At 49.2% G+C, this 24,119-nt stretch overlaps 1 protein-coding gene and 1 long non-coding RNA gene across 5 annotated transcripts in view; one reads left to right on the top strand and one right to left on the bottom strand.

Moving 5' to 3' along the window:
• The window catches only part of LOC140386841 (uncharacterized), a 60,249-nt gene that overhangs the window by 27,959 nt on the left and 8,171 nt on the right, over positions 1–24,119 (bottom strand). The window lies entirely within an intron of this gene.
• sez6b (seizure related 6 homolog b) overlaps positions 19,122–24,119 on the top strand; it is a 1,259,716-nt gene continuing 1,254,718 nt past the window's right edge. For 2 of the 4 annotated variants that reach the window (XM_072469584.1, XM_072469582.1), the window contains exon 1: positions 19,122–19,519. In XM_072469584.1, coding sequence (XP_072325685.1) covers positions 19,432–19,519 — 88 coding nt within the window. In that variant the 5' untranslated portion in view covers positions 19,122–19,431. The remainder of the gene's footprint in view (positions 19,520–24,119) is intronic. The other 2 variants (XM_072469583.1, XM_072469581.1) reach the window with 1 other exon arrangement.

The following is a 24,119-nucleotide window of genomic DNA, read 5'->3' as shown; positions in this document are numbered from 1 at the left end:
CGCCGGCGTAAATTAAATCACCTACCTTAACGGCGGGACAAGGCGGCGTGGGTGGGCTCCGGGGTCCTGGGGGGGTCGCGGGGCGATCTGGCCCCGGGGGGTGCCCCCACGGTGGCCTGGCCCGCGATCGGGGCCCACCGGTCCGCGGGCGGGCCTGTGCCGTGGGGGCACTCTTTTCCTTCCGCCTCCGCCACGGTCTCCACCATGGCGGAGGCGGAAGAGACCCCCTCCACAGCGCATGCGTGGGAAACTGTCAGTGGCCGCTGATGCTCCCGCGCATGCGCCGCCCCGAGATGTCATTTCCGCGCCAGCTGGCGGGGCAACAAAGGCCGTTTCCGCCAGCTGACGGGGCGGAAATTCCTCCGGTGTCGGCCTAGCCCCTCAAGGTTGGGGCTCGGCCCCCAAAGATGAGGAGCATTCCGCACCTTTGGGGCGGCCGATGCCCGTCTGATTGGCGCCGTTTTGGGCGCCAGTCGGTGGACATCGCGCCGTTTCGGGAGAATTTCGCCCCATATACATAATCGTGAAATTTTTCGATGCCAGTCAACAGGCCTAGGCACTCCTTCTCAATCTGCGCATAGAGCTGTTCTGTGGGGGTCATGGCCCGCGACGCATAGGCGACCGGGGCCCATGATGCGGTGTCGTCCCATTGCAGGAGTACCGCCCCAATGCCGGACTGGCTGGCATCAGTTGAGATCTTTGTTTCCCGTGTGGTATCGAAAAACGCCAGTACAGGGGTGGTGGTGAGCTTGACCTTGAGCTCCTCCCATTCATTCTGGTGTGCGGGCAGCCACTGGAATTCCATTGTCTTTTTGACCAGGTGGCGAAGAGCAGTCGTGTGCGAAGCAAGGTTAAGAATGAACTTCCCCAGGAAGTTGACCATCCTGAGAAAGCGCAGCACTGCCTTCTTGTCTGACGGCTGCTACATGGCTGCAATAGCTGCCACTTTGGCGGCATCCGGCCGCACACCCGACCGGGAGATGTGGTCCTCCAAAAACGTGAGCTCAGTCTGGCCAAAAGGGCACTTGGCTCGGTTGAGGCGCAGGCCCTGATCTCGTATCCATGCAAAGACACGCTGGAGACGACTGATGTGCTCCTGTGGTGTGGTGGACCAGATGATAACGTCGTCTACGTAGACGCGAACCCCTTCGATGCCCTCCATCATCTGTTCCATGATGCGATGGAACATCTCGGAGGCCGAGATGATGCCGAATGGCATCCTATTGTAGCAGTATCTGCCAAATGGAGTGTTGAAAGTGCACAGCTTCCTGCTGGATTGATCCAATTGAATCTGCCAAAAACCCTTTGAGGCATCAAGCTTGGTGAATATTTTTGCCCGAGCCATTTCGCTTGTGATTTCTTCTCGTTTGGGCATGGGGTAGTGTTCCCTCATAATGTTGTTATTCAAGTCTTTTGGATTGATCCAGATCCGGAGCTCGCCGGATGGCTTCTTAACGCACACCATGGAGCTGACCCATGGCGTTGGCTCCGTGACCCGGGAAAGCACTCCTTGGTCCTGCAGGTCCTGCAGCTGCTGCTTGAGGCGGTCCTTGAGTGGTGCTGGGACCCTACGAGGTGCGTGAATGACCGGGGTGGCGTCCGGTTTGAGCCGTATTCTGTACGTGTAGGGCAGTGTGCCCATACCCTCGACAACCTCCAGGTTGTGCGCGAGGAGTGAGTGGAGCTGCGCCCTAAAGTCTGCATCCGGGATATCAGACGTGCCTTCTGGAGACAGAGTGTGTCCCCGCTGAACGAGGTGGAGGATCTTGCACGCCTGTGCGCCTAACTCAGAGTCCTTTGAGGATCCAACGATTTCAAACGATAATGTGGCTTTGTGTGAGTTGTGTGTAACCTCAAGCTGGCAGGACCCCGTGGCTGGGATGACGTTTCCATTGTAGTCAACCAGCTGACAGTGGGATAGCAGAATCGGTGGTTTAACCTTCAAGGTGTGGAAGGCTGACCATGCGAGGAGATTGGCGGAGGCGCCAGTGTCCAAGCGAAATGTGATCTGGGATCGGTTGACCGTTAGGGTGGCACACCACTCATCGCCTGGATCAATGCTGTGCACTGGCAGTGGCTGGTGGTCCCGACTTGGGGACATCCGGTTCTTGTGGATTACCGCAACACGGAAGGGCTCCCTGTCTTCGGTATCGCTGGTCTGCATACTGTCTGGATATGAATCCGTGTAGGGGGGCTGAATCTCCTGCACATCCCTGCGAGGCTGGCGGAATTGTTGAGAGTTGGCAGGTTGAGCTGCTCGACAGCAGGCAGCGTAGTGGCCCATCCTTCCACAGCGGAGGCATTGTCGTGCTTTGGCTGGACATTGACACTTAAAGTGTGCGGAGCCACAGTTGCCACACGTCGTGATGTCATGGCGTTCGTTGCACCACCGCGCATGCATGGTGCGGTCCTGCGTAGAGCGTGCCTGCGCATCACGTCCCTCTGCGTCAATGTCCCCTCTTTTGGCGCGTACAAGCGCAGGAGGCCTCGGAAACGCGCGAAATGGCTGCCCTCGTCCGGGCCGCGGGCCGGGAGGAACTTGATCGACTGGACCCGCTCCGCCTCGAAGGACCCATGCCGTGCTGTTTCGGCCACCTGGATTTGGGAGTACCGGCTGGTCGCATTCTCATGGAGGATGCAGTTCTCGATGGCAGTCGCTAGGGTGAGGCGCTTTATTTTAAGGAGCTTCTGGTGTAGAGTGTTCGAGATGACCGCAAAAACTATCTGATCCCGTATCATGGAGTCGGAGGTGGCCCCATAGCCGCAGGACTGCGCGAGGATACGGAGGTGTGTCAAGTAAGATTGGAAAGGCTCATCCTTACCCTGCAGGCGCTGCTGGAAGAGGTACCTCTCGAAGCTCTCATTGACTTCCACGCTGAAGTGTTCCTTGAACTTCAGAAGCACCGTCTGATATTTTGCCTTGTCCTCGCTTTCCGCGAATTCCAGGGAGCTGTAGATGTGGATGGCGTGTTCCCCCGCCGTGGAGAGGAGGAGGGCGATCTTCCTGGTGTCCGATGCATTCTCCCTGTCTGTGGCTTCTAGGAAGAGCTGGAAGCGCTGTTTAAACAGTTTCCAGTTGACCCCAAGGTTTCCAGCAATTCGGAGCGGCTGCGGCGGGCTGATGTTCTCCATGGAGCAGGATGGCGGATTTCTGAAAGGGTGCAGGTAGGTCTCACAGTCGCTGGTTAGCTTCCAATACTGGTATCATGTCGTGTTGGGTGTTCCGATGCACAAATGATCCAACACGGCTGTAGATGGTACAACTCTGTTTTATTGTCTTAACAACGACAACTACTAACAGCTGGCTTGGGTACGTGCTTCACCAGCTAACCTGTGGACCCAGCCCTATCACTAACCTAGTGAGGCACTCAGCACATGGTCTATGTCTGAGTGGCACGCTGTGAGCTCTGTGCTTGAACTATCTCCTGGTAGAATGAGCGGGAACTGTGGTGTTCCCTGTTTTATAGTGCGTGTGCTCTCACTGGTGATTGGCTGTGATATTATGTGTGTGCTGGTTGGTCCAACTACCTGTCCATCAGTGTGTGTGTGATTGCACCATGATATGCTGATGTGGATATCATGACACTGCCGAGGCACCTGAAGCACATCTTCAGCATGTCGATTGCTTGCACAATGACACATGGCTTTGATTGTAGCACTTGGGCTCCTCATGAATGTCATCAACCACATTTTAAGTGGTTTACCCTGGTCTCCCTGCAGGCAAGTCTGTTTCAAGGTACAAAGAGCTGAGTACGGGCGGGCTGGCACAGGATGAATTCATCATGGCAGCACCCTTAGAATCTTGTGCACACCTACATAATCATGTTTTTGTGCCTGCAGACCAGATGCACTTTGATGGAGCCCTTACTGTTTACAAACAGTAACCTGTTACAAGGTGATTTAGAGGTGCCTTAATTGTCATATGTATGCACTTGATGATGCCCTGCACCATTTTTTTTATTCATTCAAGGGATGTGGACTTTGCTGGCTGGGCCAGCATTCATTACCAATCTCTGAGTGTCCTTCACCTGAATGGCTTGCTCGGCTGTTTTCAGAGGGCATTTAAGAATCAACCACATTGTTGTGGACCTGGAGTGACAAGAAGGCCAGACCAGGCAACGATGGCAGATTTCCTTCCCGAAAGATTGCTGACGAACCAAATGGGACTTTACAATGACCGGCATGTGGTTTAATGGTCGTCATTAGACTTTCAATTACAGAAAGCCGTGAGGCAGCACGGTAGCATTGTGGATAGCACAATTGCTTCACAGCTCCAGGGTCCCAGGTTCGATTCCGGCTTGGGTCACTGTCTGTGCGGAGTCTGCACATCCTCCCCGTGCGTGCGTGGGTTTCCTCCGGGTGCTCCGGTTTCCTCCCACAGTCCAAAGATGTGCAGGTTAGGTGGATTGGCCATGCTAAATTGCCCTTAGTGACCAAAAGTGCCCATAGTGGTGGGTGGGGTTGCTGGGTTATTGGGATAGGGTGGAGGTGTGGACCTTGGGTAGGTTGCTCTTTCCAAGAGCTGGTGCAGACTCGGTGGGCCGAATGGCTTCCTTCTGCACTGTAAATTCTATGAAATTCATTCAAAATACATTTCTCTATCTGCTGTGGTGGGATTCGATCCCGGGTACCCAGAGCATTATCCTGGGTCTCTGGATTACTCATCCAGTGGCAATACCATTATGTCACCACCTCTCCTATGGGAATCCAGCCAGAGATACAAATCTGAGTGCCCACTCAGTCTGACTGGCATCATCAGTGGCATTATGTACACAATTGCCTCCACACTGTCTGTGTGGAGTTTGCACATTCTCCCCATATCTGCGTGGATTTCCTCCAGCTGCTCCAGTTTCCTCCACCGTCCAAAGATGTGCAGGTTAGGTGGAATGGCCATGCTAAATTGTCCCTTCGTATCCAAAGATGTGCGGGTTGGGTGGGGGTTACTGTTTTGCGAGGATAAGGCGGGGGAGTGGGCCTTGGCAGGGTTGGTGCAGACTTGATAGGCCGAATAGTCTTCTATGGATTCTATGCAAGTTAAGGGCAGTGGTAAAGTATGACCAATGTGTCCATTTGGCAGCAAACCTTCCAGCTGCTTGCATACACCTGCCACCATCTGATGCAAGACCTTGAACCTCCTAACACACTCGTGTTCAGATATGTATAGGGAGCCGATCATCTGCCTCTACACCGTAAATCGTGGATCCTTCTGTAGGCTGCAACATCTCCATGATTATATACTCTCTCATATGCAACACTGGGCCTAAGAGGAGAAGGCTGCTGACCATCTGCTGCTATGCCTGGCACTGGGTGTCTTTACTACTGCTGCTGGCCATCTGGGTTCTTATCTAAGGTCCAAAGTAATCAGCATACGGGATACCCTTGCCGATTGGCTGGTAGAAATCAGATGAACAAGTCTCCTGTGTAACTGTAAACCACTTCCAAAGTAGCAGACATCAAGTGAAAACAAACTCTCAAATTATGTACTGTGAGCACCTGCCATTCACATATCTAGGCAAGGAGGCAGGTGTGAGATGTCTGTACTGATGGGAATTCTTGCCTGTCATTTCTTCAGCGCCCCCCCCCCCCCCCTCCACCTTGCCAACACCCTCAATTGGCAGTACTCTTACCTTGTTTTCACCTGTCAAGTTCCAGGAAGCTCGTGAAATTTGTGCATCCACAGTTAAAGTTGAAACTCTCGCTTAAAAGAACTGCTAATGAGCTCTTAACATACTTAAATTGGCAAGCCGCCTCTGCCAAGTGGGTTTCTTGTATGCAGCCTAACGCGATGCAGTTAAATGCTGAAGTTGGCAGCTTGGAGCTAACTCTCTGGGGCACTGACAACTTCAGTGTTTTATCCTGCTTCCAAACCTACTCGTTCGTGGTGTGTTAAATTTCCCCCACGGATGCGTTGAACTGTGGCTCCCATCGACCAACACTAATGCTCTCTCCCCGCACCCGAACAGGCGCCGGAAAGTAGCGACTAAGAGCTTTTCACAGTAACTTAATTGCAGTGTAAATGTAAGCCTACTTGTGACAATGAAGATTATGATTATTAAATGGTCATTTGAAAATATTAAAATATTGATGAAACTGGAAACATAAACGGGTGCACAGATTGAGTTTAATACAAAATGGACTCCACTAATGCTCCTTATATAATAAGGGAGAAAGATAAACCTTTCATTCATGTAGCACCTTTCACATCAGATCAAAGTGCTGAATGAGAGGTTATGTAGTCATTCTCACGGGTGAAAGGCAGCGTCCATTTCATGTGCACAGCCAGGTTCCACGAACAATGAGATAGGCGACAAGATCACTCCTCTGTGTAGCTTTATTGGAATTGTTGGAGAGAAATCCTCTGTTACTTTTTCAGAAGTGCCCAGGGTTTTCATTTTTACCTTCAGCCAAGTAGGAAAACGAAGCTTTGGCGTAACATTTTATTCAAAAGGCTCCAAACAGAATATCTCTCTGCAAGTACTGCACTGAAAGATCAGCGTAGATCACATGCCTGAGTTTCAGTAAGTGGAATCAATATTTTATATTCAGAATTAAATGGGGTGTATACTATCAATGTCAACTTGATACCTGATAAGGTTACTCCTTGTTGTGTCATGTCCTTGACAATATGACCGAGTACTTCCAACAAAATTTATTTTTGAGGCCATTTGAGTTATAGCTGGGGAGCAGGATGGAGTGAATTGTATCCTAACATTTTAATGCATGATGACAAAAAACTTCATGTGAAATAACTAACGCCTTCTAAATGATGTACGGTCGAAGAGTAAAACACATGCTCTCATTATTCCAGCTGCTTGATTGATATTAAGATTATAAGATTAGGACAATGGCTGCATTTCCTGCTACCATCCCCGGATACCTGCCCACCCCTTCCCATTCGACAGCAATTCTATGAACTATGAGGCATTTAATTGCCTGGGGATGGATGTGAATGAAATTCTCTTCAAACCGTACCAAGTTATTCAATAATGCTTCTGTTAGGTGTCACACCTCTCTTCAAAACCTTAAAACCTTGTTTCCAATCTGGGCTCCCAAGCAGGATTTCTCAATATCCAGACAGACTCGTTTCAACATATCTGTGAAACAGGATTATTCTCTTCCTGTGATTTTTGGACAAACAAATATTTTGTTACCTCTTATTTGGAAGCTCTGTTTAAGGCTCTAAACAGATGAAATCATTGTTGTCATGGGTGGTAACAAAATATTAATAAATGTAAGACAATCACTAGAAGAGCTGTAAACACTTGCGGAATATCCGGTCATGAAAGGCATTGTGGAAAAGTGTTCAGCATGGGGCAGAAGATCAAATACTCGACAGAACATTATATTACTCCAGGGATCTGTACAGTTGGTCAGTGCAACACAACGCAAATTTTAATGTTCGCCTGATATTTTTGTTGATTGCCTGCAGAGGTCAAGAAAATTGTCCGTTTCCTTTTTCTCAAATCTCTTTCAGAGATTAAATTTATATTTAACCTGGTTTTTGGACTCTTTAAGGGAAGAATAGGATAGATATAGTAGGAGTCCAGTTACTTTACTTGTGCCAAAATCAGGTGAGCAGCCTTAATTCAGCACTTTCCCAACACGATCAGGGCCAGAATTCTCCGACCATTGGGATTCTCTTTTCCCGCCGACAACGCACCCATCCCATGGGTTTCCCGGTGGCATGGGATGGCTTCAATGGAAAATCCCATTGGCAAGTGGCAGGAGTATAGAATCCCGCTGCCAGCGAATGGCATGCCGCCAAGAAAAACGTGGCTGGTGAACCGGAAAATCCAGCCCCAGGACTAATTGGGCTCAGCTTTGGGCCCATTTGCACCAAAATCACTTCACAGTAACGTGAAAGTGGTAGCATAACTAAACCTTCAGTCATAAACATCATCAGCATGTTGAATAGAAAGACTATGGTTACAATAATCAGTGACAAGAAACACAGGATAATGGTTGATGGATGTTTTTGCAAATGACAAACCGTTTCTAGTGGTGTTCCACAGGATTCAGTGTTGGAGCCCCTGCTGTTTGTTGTATATATTAATGATTCTGATGTAGATATGGGGGGCAAGATTGAGAAATTTGCACATGCCATAAACATTGTGCATGCAGTTGATAGTGAAGAGCATAGCTATCAACCCCAGCATTAATTAATTATTATAATCGCTTATTGTCACAAGTAGGCTTCAATGAAGTTACTGTGAAAAGCCCCTAGTCGCCACATTCTGCCGCCTGTTCGGGGAGACCGGTAAGTGAACTGAACCCACGCTGCTGGCCTTCTTCTGCATTACAAGCCAGCTGTTTAGCCCACTGTGCTATCATCAACCGTTTGGTTGCGTGGGAAGGGAAACAGCAAATGGAATTCAACCCGGAAAAATGTGAGGTAATGTATTTGTGGGAGGCTAACAAAGCAAGAAAATACTCAGGAAACGGGAAGTTATTGAGAGGAGTTGAGGAAGTGAGAGATATTGGAGTGCAAGTCCATAGGTCTTTGAAGGTGGCAGGACAAGTTGGCAAGCTGATCAAGAAAGCATATGGAACACTTTCCTTTATTGGGTGAGGTATTGAATACAAAAGCAGGGATGTAATGATGGAATTGTATAAATACTGGTTAGGCCACAGCTGGAATTTTGTGACAGTCTTGGTCACCACATTACAGGAAGGATATAATTAGCCTGGACAGAGTGCAGAAGAGATTTACAAGGATGTTGCCAGGACTTAAATCTTGCAGCTATGAGGAGGGAGTGGATAGGCTAGAGTAGTTTTCCTAAGAGCATAGGAGTCTAAGGGGTTACGTAATTCAGGTGTACAAAATTATGAGGGATCAAGACAGGGTAGAGAAGAAAGACTTGTTTCCCATAGCTAAGGGGTCAATTGCGGGGGGGGGCATAGATGTAAAGTGATTTGCAGAAGGATTAGAAGAGACGTGAGGAGAAACTTTTTTCCACACAGAGGGTGGTGGGCATCTGGAATTCACTGAATTGAGGCTGAAATGCTCAACCCATTTAAAAGTACCTGGATCGACCAGACAGCAGTGGCCCGTGGGAGGAAAAGGTGTGCGAGAGCAGCCGCAGACTTGGAGGCGGCCGGGGAGAGTCGCAGTCCCCCCCCCCCCCCCCGCCCCCGAACGGAGCGAGCGCCTCGGAGCGCGGACCTGTGTGCCGGCCCGACCGAGCCCCCCCCCCCCCCCCCCCCCCCCACCGCACAGAAGAACGTGGACGGCCGAGGAGAAGCAGCACTGAGCCAGCAGGAACTACCTGCGAACAAACCGCCCCCCCCCCCTCCCCTCTGCATAGCAGCAGGGCACGGGGCAACAGAACGCGGGGCAGCAGGACCAGCTGCGGCCTGAACCAAAGCGGGGACCGAGCCAGCAGCAAGGACGCCCCCCCCACCACCCCACCGGCGGCAACCACCACGAGGCAGGTGGCGGAACAAAGAGGGACTCCCAACCCAACCAGAAGCCTCTCTCTCTCCTGGCCCTGGTGAGTGAGGAGGGGAAAGGGAAAAGAAGAACCTACCCCCTTTTTCCAAAAAAAAAACCCCAAAATGCCAGAAGGGAGCCAAAGCAGAGGGAGAAGGGGCACCAAAAGCAAATGGGACGACATTATGTGAGCCCGTTCAGCCGAGCCAACCGTCACACGAAGCTGGGGAACCAAAGCCTCGGTGCAACAAAACGAAACGGTCAGACGGAGTATTTCCCCCCTGGGCCAGAGGGGAACTGGAAGGCAGCCTTTGCCGAGGTGCTGAGGGAACATCAGCAGGGAAACAAGGCAGAAACCAGAGCAGACATGGAGGCCGCAATACAGGCAGCAATGGCCAAGGCCCTGGCGGAGGTGCAGCTCGCCCTGGGCAGAGCAGAGAAGAAACTGGAAGCCCAAGAGGAGACACTGGAAGCCCAAGAGGTGACCATTAAGGAACTGGAAAAGGCCGCAAGTGACATGAGCGACTGGATCATGGCCCTGGAGAAAGAAGTGGCGAGACTGGGCACAATGCAGGGGAGCCTGAAGGGCAGGGTGGACGACCAGGAAAACCGCTCAAGACGACAAAATGTCAGGATAGTGGGCCTACCAGAGGGGATCGAGGGTAGAAACCCCATGGCCTACGTGGCCGAGATGCTGGGCAACTTAGTGGGGAGAGAAACTTTCCCCGACCCACCAGAAATGGACAGAGCACAGCGGTCGCTGCGTCCGAAGCCCAACGTGGGGGACCACCCGAGGGCAGTTATAGCTAAACTGCACCGGTACAAAGACAGGGAAACAATCCTGCGCTGGGCCATGCAAAACAGAACCTGCAAATGGGAAGGACACTTCATTAGAGTTTACGAGGCCATTGGGGCAGACCTCGCCAGGAGACGGGCCAAATTCAATAGAGCGAAAGCAGCTCTTCGCAAATGCAATGTGCGTTTTGGTATGGTGTACCCAGCGAAACTTTGGGTCACATACCAAGAAAGAGAGTATTTCTTAACAGCCCCCGCTGGAGCAAACAAGTTCATCGAGGAACACGGGCTGGAAATCAACAGCAAGGGTAGAAATACGGGGCCGCTGGCGAGGGGCAACAGCACGCCGACGGAGGAGAGGGGAGGGGTGAGGCAACGCCAGGCCCCCCCCCCCCTACCAGGGTGAGCGCACCCTGAACAAAGAGCAAACCACTACCTGAGGGATCGCCACAGGTGGGATGACCAGGCCCCAGCACGAGGGAACGAGAGTAGCGGAGAAGGGTGAGCAAGCGAGGGGAGCGCATGGTAGGATAGGAGAAGAGTGGGCAGAAAAACGCAGAGGCTGGGCAAAGGAGAAGCCAGACAGTAACTCCCGAGAGGGGGGTCACCGCACTAGCAAGAAAGCTGGCACCGGGGACATGCAACAAAGCAGGGACACAGCGCGCCCCCAACAGGGGGGAAGGCGCCAGGCAGGGGGGGGGGTGGACCACTCAACACAGGCGGGAGAGCAAATGGGGAAAGGAGCAGGGGAAAGAGGGACAAAGGAGGGATATACGGGAGAGGGGGAGAAAAGGGGAGGAAAGGGAGGGACCGGGGGGGAGGGGGCACAGGAAGGGAGGGGGCACAGGAAGGGAGGGACCAGGGGGATGGGGAACACAGGGATGGAGGGACAAACAAGCCTAGAAAAGGAACAACAATAGGGCTACAAAGTGCCACAACCGAGGGCTCGGAACAAGGAATCGCTGCAAGCATCCACCCAGTACGGCCTCTGGGCAAAGGGAGACCCCAGAGTGCAGGGGGCTACTCGCGTGGCGGTCGCACAGCGGGCGGCCATGTCAGGTGCCCCCTGGACGAAGGGAAACCCCAGAGCGCAGGGGCCCGACCACCTGGAGAGAGCAGCGACCGCGGCCATCCTGGACGGCCCCCTAACAAAGGGGACCCTGGAGGGCAGGGGCACGTCCACTAGGTAAATATGGTTAATACCACAGGAGCGAGGGGACAGAAGCCCCCCACCAGGATAGTCACCTGGAACGTAAGGGGACTCAACGGCCCAGTGAAAAGATCCAGAGTCCTCACCCACTGAAGAAATATGAAGGTCGACATAATCTTCCTCCAAGAGACACACCCGAGAGAGCAGCACCGACTGCGGGTAAGAAAGGGCTGGGTGGTACAGACCTACCATTCCTGTTACGGGACGAGAGCCAGGGGGGTGGCAATACTGATCAGCAAATGGATGATGTTTAAGGCGACAAAGATGGTTACGGACCCAGGGGGACGGTACGTCATGGTCAGCGGGGCCCTGGATGGGGCACCGGTAGTACTAGTTAATGTGTACGTGCCCAACTGGGGCGACACAAGCTTCATCAAGAGGACCATGGCAGAAATCTCGGACATAACGACACACCGACTAATCATGGGTGGGGGGGGGACTTCAACTGTGTACAGGATCCAATGACTGACAGATCAAACCCCAAAACGGGGAAAACCTCAAGTATGGCAAGGGAACTCGGTCACTTTATGGAACAGATGGGAGGGGTGGACCCCTGGAGGTTCACCCACCCAGTGGAGAAGGAGTTCTCCTTCTTCTCCCCAGTACACAAGGTATACACCAGAATTGACTTCTTTGTGGTGGGGAAAACGGTGTTTCCAGGGATAGACAAAGTGGGATACTCCGCAATTGTGATATCAGACCATGCTCCATACTACATGGACGTGAGGCTGGAGACGGGCAGGGCCCAACGCCCCACATGGAGGTTGGAAATTGCCCTACTAGCAGACAAGGCCTTCAACGGAAAGATATCGCGGGCCATAGCAGAGTACAGGGAGAACAACCAGAACGGGGAGGTCTCACCCTCCACGTTCTGGGAAGTGCTAAAGGCCGTACTAAGAGGGGAAATCATCGCTTTCAAAGCGCGAAGAGATAGGGAGGAAAGGGCGGCTAGGCAACAGCTGGTCAACTCCATACTGGAGGTAGACCGTAAATACTCTGAGGCCCCGACCGTAGAGCTCCTGGTGGAGAGGAAAGAGCTACAAAGGAACTTTGATCTGCTCTCCACCAGGAAAGCAGTGCATCAACTCCGCCAAGCACGTGGGACCCTATACGAACACGGAGACAAAGCCAGCCGCCTGCTGGCACACCAGCTGAGAAAGCAGGCAGCCACCAGAGAAATTGCGAAAATCAGGGGTACTCGGGGCACAATAGAAACAGAACCAGAAAAGATCAACAAAGCCTTCAGGGCCTTTTACCAAGGGCTGTACGCCTCAGAGCCACCCAAGGGGGGAGTCCGGGATGAAACGTTTCCTTGATGGACTGGACATACCAGTTATGGGGGAGGGCAGTAAACGGCGGCTGGAAGCACTACTAGCACTGGGAGAGATCATGGATAGCATTAGCTCCATGCAGGCGGGGAAGGCGCCAGGACCAGATGGGTTCCTGGCGGACCTCTGCAAAAAATTTGCGACAGCACTGGCCCCGCACCGGCGGGAGATGTTCACAGACTCGCTGGCTAAGGGCACACCGCCACCCACGCTAGCACATGCCTCAATCTCGCTGATACCTAAGAAGGACAAAGACCCGATGGAATGTGGGTCATACAGACCCATCTCACTGCTGAACGCGGATGCCAAAATACTGACCAAGATTCTAGCCAAAAGGCTAGAAGACTGTGTGCCAGAGGTGGTCGCAGAGGACCAGATGGGCTTTGTCAAAGGTAGACAGCTTACTTCGAATATTAGGTGCCTGCTGAACATGATAATGACCCCATCCAGGGAGAGAACACCAGAGGTGATCCTCTCCCTAGACGCAGAAAAGGCCTTCGACAGAGTCGAATGGAAATACCTCATAGAGGTACTGGAGTGGTTCGGGCTTGGAACAGGATTCACCTCCTGGGTAAAACTCCTATACAGCGCTCCCATGGCGAGCGTACGGACAAACAACTCCCGATACTTCCAGCTGCACAGGGGCACCAGACAAGGTTGCCCACTGTCCCTGCTGCTATTCGCTCTCGCGATCGAGCCACTAGCAATTGTGCTCAGAGCAACAAAAAGCTGGAGGGGGATCCAAAGGGGCGGCAAAGAGCACAGAGTCTCACTCAATGCAGATGGCCTGCTCCTCTACATTTCGGACCCACAAAGCAGCATGGGCGGAATCATCGCGCTCCTGAAAGAGTTTGGCACCTTCTCGGGCTACAAACTCAACATGATCAAAAGCGAGATCTTCCTGGTACACCCACAAGTAAGGGAGGCAGCACTAACGGGCCTGCCGTTTAAACAAGCCCAACACAAATTCCGCTACCTAGGGATCCAAATTGCCCATGACTGGAAAGGGATCCACAAATGGAACCTCACCAGTCTGACAGAGGAAGTAAAAAAGGACCTGCAAAGATGGAACATACTCCCACTCTCCCTCGCGGGGAGAGTCCAGATGATCAAAATGAACGTGCTGCCCAGCTACCTCTTCCTATTCAGAGCAATCCCGATCTACATCCCCAAAGCCTTTTTCAAAGCACTAGACAAACTAATCATGGCGTTCGTATGGGGGAGGGAAGAATGCTAGGATCCCAAAGAAGGTCTTACAAAAAACAAAATCAAGGGGAGGGCTAGCCCTCCCAAACCTACAATTCTACCACTGGGAGGCGATGGCCAAGCGAGTAAGGGGATGGATCAAGGAGCCAGAAGCCGAGTGGGTGCGCGCGGAGGCGGCCTCCTGCATGGGGACCTCCCTCCGGGCCCTCGCCACGGTGGCACTCCCATCCCCACCCAAAAAACACTCCAGCAGCCCGGTGGTGATAGCCACCCTCCAGTCCTGGAACCAGCTACGGCAGCAATTCGGCCTGACCAAAATGTCAGACAAAGCTCCCATCTGCAACAACCATAGGTTCACAACGCCACCTTCAAAAGGTGGGGACAGGACAGAGGGATACTGACAGTCAGGGACCTATACACGGACGGCAGGATCGCTACACTGTGCGAACTGACAGAGAAATTCCAGCTAGCCAGGGGGAACGAGTTAAGGTACCTGCAACTAAAAAACTTCCAACGAAAGGAGACAAGGACATACCCACAACCACCACGACAGACACTACTGGAAGAGTTACTGGACGCAAGCATACTAGATAAAGGAAACTGTAGCGACATGTATGACCGACTGGTAGAAGGGGCCGACACTGTACAGGACGCAACAAGAATGAAGTGAGAGGAGGACCTGGGGATCGAAATAGGGTGGGGACTCTGGAGCGAAGCACTGCATTGGGTCAACTCCACCTCCACGTGCGCAAGGCTCAGCCTGACACAACTAAAAGTGGGACATAGAGGCTACTTAACAAGAACTCGTAGGTTCTTCCCGGAGGTGGAGGATAGATGTGAACGGTGCCAAGGAGACCCGGCCAACCACGCCCACATGTTCTGGTCTTGCCCCAAACTTGTGGAGTACTAGTCAGCCTTCTTCGAGGCAATGTCCAAAGTGGTGGGGGTGAGGGTGGAGCCATGCCCGAATGTGGCGGTCTTCAGGGTTTCAGACCAGCCAGATCTATTCCTGGGGAGGAGGGCAGATGCCCTTGCCTTTGCCTTCCTGATCGCCCGCCTTAGAATCCTGTTCGGCTGGCGGTCAGCGGCACCACCCAAAGCTGCAGACTGGCTGTCCGACCTTTCGGAATCTCTCCAAATGGAGAAAATCAAATTCGCCATCCCAGGGTCAGACGACGGCTTCTACAGAACGTGGGAGCCATTCACCCAATTGTTCTGGGACCTGTTTGTGGCCGACAAACAGGCAGAAGAATAGCCAAGAAACAGGGGAAAGTAGCCAAAGCATGATAGGGAGAGATAGACCGGGAGAAGTGAGGGGGACAGCTAAATCTAAGAGGAAGGAAAGGCGAACCACAGGGGGGTGGGAGGGGGCAGAAGCGGGGGGAGGGGGGTAGAGGGAATAGACAGGGAACAATAGAGGAGAGCCAGGGAGGTGGAGGGGGAGGGGGGAGGCAGGGAAACATTAACAAACTTGGCATCCACAGGAACAGAGAAAACGGGGAAGACGGGAGGGCCACTGAAGCGGAAGTGAGCACGAGCCGACAACAGCAGCGAAATCCGTCCAGGAGAAGCAAGGGACAACACCACAAACAGATGCCTACTTATGTGTGCAAATAATTTTGCCAAGTGTACAGAGTTGCTGCTGTTGAGCGGGTACATAATACCATTCGTCGAATTTCTCGGGAAAAATTAAAATGTCAGCAGCAGCAGCAATCCATAGAGGGGGTGGGGGAGCGGGTGAGTGTTCCATTGGGAGAGTGTGGGAAGACTGAGGCGCGTGGGGGAACATCGAGTTAATTGCTATTGTATATTCTCTTTCTGCACTATGTTAATGTTCACTCTATTTTGTTGTGTTAGTATTATTACTATTGTTTATTATGAAAAATTTTGCAAAACTTTAATAATAATATTTCTTTTTTTTAAAAGTACCTGGATCTGCATCTGACGTGCTGTAACCTGCAAGGCCAGGTGCTGGATAATGGGATTAAAATAAGTGGCTGGTTTATTTTTACTCTTTTTTGGACTGGTGCAGAAACAATGGGCTGCAAAATGGCCTCTTCCTGCACTGTAATTTTCCTATGGCTCTAATACTCTAATTATGCGATTTATAAAATTATTACATTTTGCAACTGTGATATAAATTCAGGGTTAATGAAGGAGTCATGTGACAGCCTATTTGACAGTAAGCTTGGATGTTTAGATTATTAGAGATCAAAAGAAGGCTTAGATTGTTTTACCAAGAAGAAGACGCAAGGCATTTACACTTGGAGACAATCACACCAGGCTTTTATAATTGGTGGACTCTGGGTCACCCAAAGTGCCAGAAAGGTGTTGAGGGTACTAGGTATAAGCAGATGTGCTGTAAATGATTGCCTTACTTCTAATATGAAAGGGAGCTGAGTTTAGGAATAGTTAATTAGTATTTCTACCTAGGCACAAGGCTAATGAGTTTCAAGCTGACATGGGGAAGTGGCAGAGGAAGCCACATTTGAGATAAGTTTACAGGCTTTCCTACAAATCAAGAGTTATGTCTGGTCAGTAGAGAGAAGAGGCTGCTTGACTTTGCAATTTACCACAGTTGGATGCGGAAGGGTGTCTGGTCAAAGAGATGCATACTTTAGCCATCTAAATATTCCAGGCGATTTGTCTTTGACATGACCAGGGGAAAGAAGAATCATAAGGACAGGCTTTACTGCTGGTGGTGGATTTCATGAACTCTCCAAAACTGAAGAAAGTACCTGGAGATGGTCACTCAAAGTTACTACTCAGCAAAGTGGAGTTATGGGAACTCAGTGGATGCTGGAAGCAACTGTGGGTTGTTTGCAATAAGGACTATACAAGGGAAATGTTCCTCTCTGTGGTTTAAAGTATAAATTCCCTATAAAATGAAATGCGTGTTTTGTCAATAGTGCTTTTAGTCATTTGTTACGGTAGAAGTTTCAAAACGTGAATCCTTGCCATGTTATTCTTTCGGCTAGTAAGTGGAAGTTTGAATCCCTTTTTAAAAGTTATCAGTCTCTAGCATGATCTTAATGTTTTGTATTAACTTGAAAGTATCCTTTTTCAATTTCAAATTCTGAAGTGATTTCCTTTGTGGCTGAATTTGCAGCATATATAAAAAGATTCATGATATAGTCACTGCCTCTGGGTTCACATCGATGCACACGCATATGGAGTAATTGTGATTAAATAAAGCTAATAGATAAAAGTGGGAATTATTTTTTTATTTCTTGGCTTATGCAATTGGATGCTGGACATTGTCACAGTAATAAAGCAAAATGAACTGGGTGAAAACGATTCTCATGACCTCATGTACAAGAACAAATGGGGAATTGTACAAGGTCTGTCTGGCAACATATTTATAGTCAGAATATATACAATTGTTCCAACTCCTGATAGCATTTTCATTTTAATGTACTCATTCTGAGTAGTTCTTTATATCTAATTTATAAAGCATCATGCCATTTCGCATTCAGTCGTTCTGTCAGCTTCTGAACGGCATGTTTTTACTGCCGCCCTTTATTTACACAAGGCGCTGCAACTAAAATAGGCTCTGTAGTGAGAGGGTCATTAGTCATTGGTTTCCGCTTTCAGTGTACCAAATTCCTGACAAAAATCAGCATTTTTTTTGTGAGGGCAGTGGTTCTCAGTTGCATTGCAACGACAACATATTGAAATACATCTTAGGAGTAAAAGCCCCCCCACTTAATTCCGGACCAGATGTTCCTGAGATACTTAGGGTTTCAAGGTGACAAAGGTCAGTTTTGAGAAGCATTCTCACAGTGTAAAACTCTGTTGCTAGGCAGGGTTTTTTGGGGGGAGGGTTATCATCGGTTGGGATTTGTAGGTGATGGAGGGGCTATCTTTTCTTAGAAAGACATTCGGCTTTGAAGTTAGTGTCAGAGAGACGCTCCTCCTGGGTTTAACTCTTTCTTGTGGCTTTGTTCACACAGTCCATGGGAAACACACTGCGGTGGCTTGACAACACAGAAACCAGTCACCTCAGACCCCAATATCCAGTGATAAACAATATGAGCATTAAAGCAACAGTCCTCAAGCTTAACTCCATTGTGAATATGGCACCGTAAAGAATGGTGCTCACAACATATATAGATATATCTAATACAGGAAACATAAGTACATGGGGGTGGGTGGGTAGATGGGCGTACTAACAAGGTTAGATGTGAAACAGAGTTAAACTTTCAGGTCGATGAGCTTTCATCAAAGGTCATCAACCTGAAATTAACTCCTTTCTCTCGCCCCCCCCCCCCCACACACACACAGATGCTGCCAGACCTGCTGAGCTTTTCTGACATTTCTTGGTTTTTTTTCAATGTCAGACTTTCAGCTTTTGCCGTATTTTTGCTTTTGTGTCATGTGAGAATGAAGTAAGGCTGGGAGGGAGGAGGGTATAAACATTAACTTTTAAGAAATGTGTTCATGGGAATGTGGGGGTCACTGGCTGGGCCAGCGTTTGTCAGGCATCTCGAATTGCCCTTGAACTGAATGGCTTGCTTGGCAATTTCACAGGGCATTTAGAGTCAACCACGTCACTGTGTGTCCAAAGTCACACGAAGGCCAGACCAGGTAAGGACGGCAGATTTCCTTCCCTGGAGGAAATTCGCACGCGAACCGGATGATTTTTTTTTACGACAATCGACAACAGTTTCATCGTTAGACTTCCAATTCCAGACTTTTGTTGAACGCAAATTCCAACATGGGCGGGATTCGGATTGGGGTTTTTCCTCAGGGTATTACCCTGGGCCTCTGGAGTGCTCGGTCAGGTGACAATACCAGCACGTCACTGCCTCCCTTGGACTAGATGGGCTGAGTGGCCTGTTTTTTTTTGCGGGGGGGTCTGTGAGGTGGAGTTGGGAGTCTACACTTCAGTGGAGGAGGGGGGGGGGGGGGAATAGAACTGGGGCAAAGGATTGCAGATGCTCCAGGGGAGTAAGTTTCACATTTAAACAATCCAGCCGGGGATGCATTAAGGATGTACCCACTGCCGTTCCCCAGGCGAGAAGGCTGAGGGAGGGGGAGAGGGGGGGCTGAAGGATGGGTTCCCTGTGTGATACAACTTTAACAGCCCGCAGTCTGGCGCCAGCTGAACGTCATGTTACACGTGGGCCGGGTTCCGGGCGGCTGGAGCTGTCCGTGGTGCTGACGGCAGCCAGGAGTGGTGGCAATCTGCTCTCGCTCACTCACTCTCTCACACACACCCCACACACGCAAACACAAGTACAACGCGCTCTGCCGGGCCAAGTGCCGACTTCTGCTCCAAGCCAGTCTGTCAAATCCAATTCAAACCAGCCACTTCTCCCACCCAGTCGCGGAGAGGGAAAGAGGAGGAAAGAAAGGGAAGCTATCGCCTCAATTTGCTGGGAAAGTAGTTGGATGTGACAGAGGGAGAGAGAGAAAGAGAGAGACCGATACCCTTTCGATGTGATCTGACTATCTCTGGAATGGATAAGAGCGTCCTCTGTCCCTATCGGTTGGAAATGAACGCGATATGTTTGCTTCTGGCTTTCCTGGTGAACGCCCACGGTCAAGGTAAGACATTGGGGGGGGGGGGGGGGAGCTGCAAAAAATTATATAGTGTGCATGTTTTATTTTTTTAAAGTCTGTTCATAGAGGAGCGGATGCCCGGATTGTTCGATTCAATGGGATTCACGTGCACGGCAGCCAAAACAGATGCAGAGAAATTCCTGCCCCCTTTCGTTAGGAGTACTTTCCAGTGTGTTGGGATTTTTGCATGGTACATTATAGATCCAGCCGGGTCGAGAGTGCACCAGGAGCGACTGGGTGTTAATTAATAAGCTCCAGAGGTGCTAGATGGCAGTGGGGTTAATGGTAACAAATAACTACTTGGCGAACGTGTGCTCACTGAGCGATATTGTAAATATACTCCACCGGATTTCACCAGGCGATCATTTTCTTAACACATGCATGTTCGTGCCGTCTGTTTGGCAGTCTGCATAATTGCTATTATAATGCATCTGTGTGTAATCAGTGAGAGAAATAATCTCCTCAAGTTCTGAATAATTCCCAATGAAGCATTTCCAATCCCAGTGTTTATCCCCTTTCATCAGTTTGATTAACCTAATTGACATCAGATAATAGAAGCAATGACAGAATAGTTACTGAAGGAGGGATGTGTGGATTCATCTTTCCACAGCTGGGCTCCGTCAGGGTTTTATTGGGATGGGTAGTGTTAATTCTCCAGATTTAAGTACAAGCTTATTAAATGCAGGTGCAATTTACCAGTACCAATGGGTGTTCGTTGAAACGTGTCTTTTATTTTGAGGTACCCCTGAGTCGCGTACACTTGTGTTAAAAGATGGTTTTGCTATCGTCCAACTCCGTCTTCGCAATTGCGCCCTCCACTGTGGAAATCGGCTTATCCAGTCGCTCTCTGTGGCTGTTCTACCCCACAAAGCTGGTCACCAGTGACTTGTGGCTTGTCGAGCAGATCCACTCTTGGGTCTATCAATATAGAAAAGTCAACGAGCGAGAGGTGGGGGGCTACTGAATGTCCGTTTCCAAGTGCCAAAAGTTTTTTTTTGTAGTTGAAACTTCGGTTTGAATGTCACTCCCTGTGCCTACACCGTCTCCCTCCTGTGTGTGTGTTCAACATTCTTGTTGTTTAAGGGCACGACAATGTAACAGAACCGCCGGCAGAGAGGGGGCAGAGCAAGGATGGGAATGTCACACCATCACTGTCTGCACTGTGTGCCCCCCCCCCCCCCCCCCCCAGGAAGGTGGTATTTACAGTGATGCGCTTTAATTGTTTGGCTGGCTGATTTTGTAACTCGCGCGAATATCACCAAACGACGGGGAAAATCAGGTCGTCGAGTCTGTTCCGATATACCCACCCAATCAGACTTCTCCAGTTCAACTTCAGCAAGGTGGATAGGCTAATGGAAGGGCTCAACGGGTAGACGATGTTTCATGTTAAAAGTTACCTTTGAATAGTTGTGCCGACAGCCTTCGCCTTTGGAACGGGTGGAAGCGAAACACTGTTTCCTGACTCTTGTAAAGTGTCTTCTAACCAGTGTGCCTTTAGAAATGTTTAATTGCAATGAAATCAGGTGTCTCTCAGTTTTAAAAAAATATTCTGATATTCCTTGTTTGGACTGTTGTGAAATCCATTTTAATTTAGGATCCTCTACCATGTACGTTTGCCTATATCAAATTATACAGCTACAGTTTTTAGTTACACACGTCCTGAGGTGACACTTACCGGGTCCAATGGGAAAGCATATTGTAGTTTTATGCTCTGGAATTCTGATCTGAAAGTAGTGAGCTGCCTTTGGTCATTCAGAGACATTAGAGCATGCAATTCAGTTTATTCCAACAGTGTCCTCTTCCCTGAAAATAAGCCTGCGTCTTTGTCCCGCTCTCAGTATTCAATTGTCTATTGCATTTGTTTGCAATACCTTCATTCTATTGCAAACTAACTGTAGTGAGGTTGAGAAGAAATAATCTGATCACGAGCAGAATAGCACCACTGTGACAGTGGATAGGACGTTGGCCAGTTGGCAATGGCTACATTTTATCACTGTCACAACCTTCGCTCCTTCCTCTTTGTGAGGCAGCTGCCTTACAGGAGAAGCCCTGCAGTGCCAACAAGGCTGTTTCACAGGCTGTGCTTCTGAATGTTAAAAGATCAGATTTCAGCTGGAGGTCTTGAGTGTAAATAAACAAGTCTGTTCAGAAGGACTCTTAGAGAGTGTGCATGATCAATTAGTTTAGGGTGACCATAGCAGTCTTCCTAGCTCAGATCTTTAAAACTGGACCATAACAAAACTTCTTTCACTGCTTGCAAACAGGCATTATTTGCAGCACTGACCTAAGAACAACTAAGTAGTGGGAGTAGATCACTGCTGGTAATGGTGTTGTTCCGATTGTAACTTCCAGGATCCTAGTGGAAATGTTTTGATTCTTACAAGTCTAAATTGACTGGAATTCTGAAGAAAAGACATTGAGATTAAAATCCATAATCCAGAGTTCAATTAGGTTTTGCAGCTCTTGGATATCTTAGTATCTTAGAATTTACAGTGCAGAAGGAGGCCATTCGGCCCATCGAGTCTGCACCAGCTCTTGGAAAGAGCACCCTACCCAAGGTCCACACCTCCACCCTAGCCCCATAACCCAGTAATCCCACCCAACACTAAGGGCAATTTTGGACACTAAGGGCAATTTATCATGGCCAATCCACCTAACCTGCACATCTTTGGACTGTGGGAGGAAACCGGAGCACCCGGAGGAAACCCACGCCCACAAGGGGAGGATGTGCAGACTCCTCACAGGCAGAATCCAAGCCAGAATCGAACCTGGGACCCTGGAGCTGTGAAGCAATTGTGCTATCCACATGGCTACCGTGCTGCCCACTGTCAAAATGTCAAAGAACAAGGTGATATCAAGATTGCTTACCAAAAAAAAGTGTTTTCAAAAATCTTTAGAATCAAGGTAAGGTTTTAATTACATTCATTCAGCACAAGATTACTGATGGATGAATAACCCAGGCTATCCAAACTCCTGTGAGGAATGAGCATCAGAGATTCTTTATCTTACATTGAGTTTGGAAACGGTAAAACGTGCAAGCAAATACTCAACCAATGTAATAAGCCAACCAAATGTCAATCCCTTCTTTCGTGGCCTTGTACAGTGCAGTGTTTAATTTATGAAAATGAAGGCCGGACAAAGACCAGTTGGTCGATTAAACTTGTCTAATACTGTCATGTTGCAATGGAAGCATATCAAGAATGCCATCTGCGCTTCCCTCCGCCAGATCACTCTGCGTTCTCCAGGAAGAGGCAACAAGGAGAAAAAAAACTTTTGGCCAATTTAGAAAAAAATGGGAAAATCCCTTTCTGACCCCTAAATGTGCCCAAATAACTTCCAGTTCATTGAAATGCACCTTGTCCCAATAACCGCCTATATTTTTATATGCAGTGTTACCAAATCAAAATATTTTAATTGTATTAAAGAGCTCAATCAAATCTTCTGTCTTCAGTTTTTGAAAGTGAAAGAGTCTGACTATCCCAATCACGGTAATCGAGGGCCTTTAATTTCAAGTCAGTGGATTCTCACTGGACACGGTATTCCAGATGAGGCCCTAGTATTGAAATGTCTTGCTTTGTTTTTCTTTGTGTATCCTGGCAATAGATCCAAACAGCCTATTGGCTTTTGCAGTGGCTCAGGAGAAAGACCTATGGGTTAGATTATGGGACCGGCCATTGGTTCAACCACTGTGGTGTTAAAAATCCACATCAACAAATCATGCAAATTACATTTATCTGCCCCGATCCCATATCCTTGAACCTTTTTTACTTCGTCCGCCTCCCCAACCTAATCTTTAACCATTTATTAACTAGATCTGCCATCCACTCCGTATCCCTGAGTGTTTGACGAGCATCCGCATGCTTGATGGTGCTGCTGCCCACATGTCTAACATTACGGTTATCTATTCTGAAATATATTTTTGAGAGGAAGGGTGGTTGCATCCCTGCACCCCAAACGCTCATCTCGTTTAAGTGTACTTTCGATCTACATTCCTCATCTAAGGCCCTTACTCCTGAAGGTTTTTTGTTATCATCCGTATTGTTGTGGACAGTTCCAAAATACCCCCATTCAGCCCACTGATAAAGATGATGAGGAGCAACAATTCTCGTACTGATTCTGGCAAGATTTCACCAGTGGCTGGTTACCAGGCACAACTGCTTGTATTAATAACTGTTGTCTGTCAATGAGAATACAGCCTGTTCTTTTTCTGACTAATCCCACAAGACTCAACCTTATTAGGTGCTCGTTGTGCAACATTTCCCTTTTATATGTAAATCCATATGGTGTAAGTAAACCATACTAATCCGGTAAAAAAACATTGCATTTTATTCCTCTTAGATATTGCCTTTCAATCCTCTCATTTAGCTTCCTGTAAATTATCTTGGATATTGATTTCAAACCAGTGCTGTCATGGACTTCAAGAAGCAGAAATGCTATCTTAATGCAACTGATCACAGCTCTATTGTGACCAGCATTAAACCAAAGATTTCAACTTGCAGTTTTCTGCTCTCCACAATATGAGTACTTTGTCAGCCGAGGAACGGTTTAAACAAATCACTTGCAACTAATATCAAGTCACGACTTT

Source organism: Scyliorhinus torazame, chromosome 12 (genome assembly GCF_047496885.1).
Source record: "Scyliorhinus torazame isolate Kashiwa2021f chromosome 12, sScyTor2.1, whole genome shotgun sequence".
NCBI lineage: Eukaryota > Metazoa > Chordata > Chondrichthyes > Carcharhiniformes > Scyliorhinidae > Scyliorhinus > Scyliorhinus torazame.
This window is presented reverse-complemented; position numbering and strand designations above follow the sequence as displayed.